This window comes from Mus pahari, chromosome 17 (genome assembly GCF_900095145.1).
Source record: "Mus pahari chromosome 17, PAHARI_EIJ_v1.1, whole genome shotgun sequence".
NCBI lineage: Eukaryota > Metazoa > Chordata > Mammalia > Rodentia > Muridae > Mus > Mus pahari.
This window is the reverse complement of record NC_034606.1, coordinates 57,096,882-57,102,152: the sequence shown is the minus strand read 5'-3', so window position 1 is coordinate 57,102,152 and position 5,271 is coordinate 57,096,882. Positions and strand designations below refer to the sequence as shown.

At 37.3% G+C, this 5,271-nt stretch overlaps 1 protein-coding gene across 2 annotated transcripts in view; it reads right to left on the bottom strand.

Moving 5' to 3' along the window:
• Nucleotides 1–834: 834 nt before the first annotated feature.
• Nucleotides 835–5,271, bottom strand: part of Cntn1 (contactin 1) — a 288,900-nt gene continuing 284,463 nt past the window's right edge. Inside the window, exon 24 of one of the 2 annotated variants that reach the window (XM_021216386.1) lies at nt 835–3,269. In XM_021216386.1, coding sequence (XP_021072045.1) covers nt 3,193–3,269 — 77 coding nt within the window. In that variant the 3' untranslated portion in view covers nt 835–3,192. The remainder of the gene's footprint in view (nt 3,270–5,271) is intronic. The other variant, XM_021216385.2, reaches the window with a different exon arrangement.

The window sequence follows — 5,271 nt, the reverse complement described above, 5'->3', positions numbered from 1 at the left end:
TGGCTTTCCAAAGCCCGAAACCATGTCAACTGGGGTCATTTGAGACTCAAAAACACAAAGCAAAATATTAAAATGGAAGTCAAGAAATAAAGGTGGGGCTTATAAAAGAAAATAAAAACCCAGGATAAATGAAGCTGCAGGAACCAGGAAGGGAGATCGGAATGATGGAGAATGATACATCAATAGGAACTCAACAAAAAAGGCAAAGGAAACTCAAGAAGCAGAAACCTAGGCTTGGTCTCACTCAGGACTTTGAAAAGATTTTGTCTGCTTCAGACTCATTGCCTTTACATTCATATATTTACACAAATTCCTTCATGATTCACTCAATATTATACAGACATTTTGAGAGGGGTGGCATCTAGCATTCTGCTCTAGTGTCTAGCTGCACATTGAGTGGTACTCACCAGTGTTTCCAGTGTGTGACTGTCTGTTTCTGGGTATAGTTTTGTTTTGCTATTTTAGATTTTTAAAATTTGTATTATTATTATTTCTATGTGCATGCGCCTGGCTAAGTTATGCTTATCCATATGCATGCACGTGCCCATGGATTCGAGAGAGAACATCAGATCCCTGGAACTGGAGTTAGAGCAGTCAGTGAGATGCATGCTAAAGGTGTAGTAAGCAGTCTTAACTCAGCCATTATCTCCAAGCCCTGTGTAGTCTTTGTATGCTGAACTCTTCCGACTCTGAATTTTCACTTACCCAGGAGAATCTAGTCCTTGACTCCACGCTCATAAAAACTTTATAAACCAAATCAAACCAAACCAAACCAACAAAAACCAAACAATACAAACATACAAACAGAAAACAAATATAAACTTCAGGTAAATTGAAGGGACAGTTACTTTTTGGGCAACAGTAAGACATTTATTTCTTTATAATTTGTATTCATTCATAAAAAGGACAAACGACGATCCTATACTACTCCATTGAAAAAAATGATAAAAAATAACTAAAAAAATCAATTCGTTATTTATCAGTATCAAATGAAACTACTATTACCTTTCCTGAAATACAAAGAAACAACAGATGTGTCTATAGCTATATAAAGTTTAATTAAGAATCTTGCATCTTAAAGCATGTAATACATTGGTTAGCTTGACAACAGTTTAAAACTGATGGTCCCAGTCACATCTGTACAATTATATGAGAAAATGAAAAGCAGAAGTCATTTGTGCATGAGAGAGTTGAGTCTATCTGTCACATATTTAAACTAAACAACCTTCAAAGTCTGTTTTCTTATCTTTCAGAACCATTTTCATGCAAAAATCTAGCCAGTTTTTGTCTTTATTACCACATATTAGAAATGAAAAGGCGGGCATGCATTTGGCAAACGATGTAGTTGTTATTGATGATACAAAAATGCCCAACATGGGTCACATCATAAGAGGAAAACCCCCAAATATAACAAGGAAAACACAACATTTGTACAGAAAGCTTACAGAGTGTTCATCTCCCTAAAGTATGAAGTCATTTTCTTCTTTTTCAAATCATTAAATATTTTATGAAATCTGGCAATGGTTTGTTGACATGCTTCTACTGGGAGAGCATCTGTTTTACTGATTTAAAAAGTTTCATTTGTATAACAAAGTGTTAAGTGTAAATTAATGAAATATTTATTGATATTTTCATAATGAGGACTTTAAACATTTACACATATAGTACAAAAATTATACAAATTAAAGATAGGGGTAACATATTAATAGATCTATTTTTGCTTCCTGTAAATATTCTTTATGGACCTATAGGGTATCTTTTCTAAAAAGATAAACTCTGTCTCTAATTAGCCAGCAAGATTGTGCTAATAAAATAGGATTAGACTTCTCAAGGAACCAAACATTGCACTGCTTCAGGAGCCAGCTAATTCTTTATTACCCGAGTTCTTCCACACCCACACTCAGACACATCTCTGGGCACACCATGGACAATGAGGAAACGCAGGTTTCCCTTTCACATCTCACAGATTCCTCCACACCAACACTTGGGAGACATCCTCGTGCAGGACACTGTCCAACCTCGCCTGCCTCCCAGCTTTGCATATTCTTCATAGGACCACTAGTAACATTCTGATTTGGTATTTTTAGCCAGTTTTCAGTATTGCATTGAAATGGGAAATGAGCTTTAAACTTCTTGAAATGGAATTCTGTAGCTTTTTCCAAACCTGCATATGAATTCTTGATTCTATACCTTCTTATAAAGAGAGTTTATACTTAGGCATGAAGCACAAAACCAGAACAATGAGAACATTCAGAGATTCTGATAGTTTACTGTCACTTGTTTCTAGCTGGATAAAGACGATCGCATTGCAGTATAAATGAAAGCACTCTACTTCCCCAAACCTGTCATTCCACACATGAATAAACACAGCAGTAGACAATGTTCCAGATGCACTGCAGCTTCTGTGGTTTGACATTGATGAGAAGAAAAGCACAAAACAACTTCAGATTAGAATACAAAAGTAAAAACAACAAAAACCCCTCACGTGGCATGGGAATGTCAGCATTAGAAAACTAACTGAAGCAAATATGTTGAAAAATTACATCAAAAATAAGAATACTGATAATATTAAGTTCTCTAATTTGGTTTTCATAGTCAAAAATGTCCAACTCATTCAGTAAAGTGGTTTGGTAATGGTGTTTATGTTGAAATGATTCTGTTCTATTTTTGTGTTAACTTTATGGAAAACTCAAAATATAATGGATGATAAGGGTCTTTCAAAAATAGGCAGGACCCCAAACATAGAGGCTAATACAAGAGACTGCATTACTTGTACACATACCACATACAATCAACACTTCAATCTCTATTATATTTCACAACTTGTCATTAAATGTAAAGCACCTGTGTATGGTGAGCTTACCCTCAGTCCACAGCCTATGGTATTGAATTGAACACTGTAACTTGTCCATTGACTTAAATCATGCAACGTTCACAGAATCAGGTTAAATGGTTTATAAGGCATATTGGAACGAGTTAAAAATCACTTTATTTCCATTTGAAAGTTATTCTTTTGGATGAAGGGGTTCCTGAATGCCTCAGTCACAATGTGTTTGGAAATCAGTTGAATAGCTTGTTAGAGTCTAATTTGTTTGGTTTAGGATGGAGCCGCAGGGATTAGAAGGAATTACAGTCATCCCACGATGAAGAGCATCCTCTGAGCAGGGATGAAAATAGCAAATGTTGCAACATTCAGAATTCCGAGTAGACAAGAAAGCCAAGGGAGGGCAGGAGCAAGCTGAGGAGACCCGAAGACAGCGTGGACACACCTACAAATCAAACCAAAAGCATGTTCATAATTTCACCAGTGACACTCATTGTCGCTTATCCAGTCTGTTTGGAGAAGGCAGGATTGGACTGACCTGAAAATCAAAAGTTCCTTCGTACAAAATGAATTTCTTATTTAGTGATATGATAAAAATACAAACATTTTATCAAAGATTTTGTGTGTGAGGTCATTCACATTATGTCTCCATTCTGCTTAAATAAATCATGAAAATAATAACATTGGAATGCTAATATTGTCCCCATGATCCAGAAGTCTCAATGTTCCATGAGAAGGTGAAAAGTCAAAAAGTGTAAATAAATAAAAATCAGATATCATATGTGAGGACACAGATGGCACCTATTCCACTTAAAAGTGGTTTCTGTATTCTTGCAGGTTTTGATTTAACTTTTGACTTTTCTGCATGTTAAACACTTATGCCACATCCATATGTTATTTTATTCAACTATACAGGGGAATAATAAATTAAATCTTTATTCAAAATTAGCATACACAGTACTTGATATCAGAGAATTTCCTAAGTATGTAGTTTTCTGTGTTCAATATAATTTAACATGATCCACTTTGAGGACTTTTGTCTGAGGACTTCTGTGTATTTTGTTTGCTTCTCATTGCTTCTTTCTTTAATTTTTAAGATTATAATATAGTCACATCATTCCCCTGCTCCTTTTCCTCCCTCAAACACCTTCCATATACGTTTTCCTGTTCCCTTTCAAACTCAAAGACATTGATTTTGACCCCTATGTTTAGAGGCTATGGCCCATGGTAGTGCTAGCTTTGGTGAGAGCGTAGAGCACATGTTTGTGTATATCATACCAAAGCAAGAATCTAGGTTGGAAAGAAAGCTAGGCTTGCTATAGGCCTTGAAGCAAACCTCCAAGTGACTCATTTCCTCCAGTGATGCCCCATCTCTCAAGGGTTCCACAATCTCATACATATCACCAATCACTGGGGATGAAGTATTCAACACTTAAGCCTAGAGGGAGCATGTAACATTTTAGACTGTGACACCCTGAAAGAAAAATAAAGCAATGTAATATGCCACGAGTGTACCTGAATGTACATACTATTTTGGGTGCCACCAGTTAGGGGCAGTTCCTATGTCAGATGAATTCATAGGCCATGAGCTTCTCATGGTAGGATTCTTGAGAACACAGTAAACAGTATGCCTGCAAGGGACACTCTTCTTTCATATTCTCCCAGGTAACTTCAGTAAACTCAACTCTGCAATTAGGGAAAGGCTGAAAGTTATACTCTACCAGTGGTAAAGTTATAACATTAGGAAATTTATTCTCTAGGAAATTTTAAACCGTCAGTATAATTACCTACCACAACAAAAAGTAATTTAAAGCAGTCTATTCACTTACTCTATAGTGTACCTTAAGGAAGATATAAAGAATCTCTCCTGAAAGTCTTGGCATTAAAATGGTGTCTTGGTTCCTTACAAAGTAGAAGATAACTATGCTAATATGTCTGCTGGCATTACGCCCTTGCTCTCTTAGCTTCATCTGATGTTGCATAGAGATCATTCTTAGACACGAATAAGGTGTTTCTTAAAAACAAGTAGGACACCTACAGACCTCTCTCCACTCAGCAAGATGCTACACATCCCTTTCCAGAATCTACCCTCCATGCACCCTCCTCAATCTAGACTGGATCTCACGTCCGCTGCCCCAGCCTGATCTGGCCAGCCCTTCCTGCACCAGAACCCATGTATAGGGTCCTTCCAAAACTTAGCCTGCCTACCTCTGATCCACTGACTGCTCCCACGCCATATCCAACCTCTCTACCCAGCCAGCTCTTGAATATTTTTCTCCAGGAACTAACCCAGTGAGTCCACCTGATCCTTATCTCCATGTCCCTTCCCAAGCCCCAGATTTGCCCCCACACTCTATGGTTGGACCAGGAGGAACTTTCTGCCCACTAGCCCTAGATATTTCTCTCTCTCTCTCTCTCTCTCTCTCTCTCTCTCTCTCTCTCTCTCT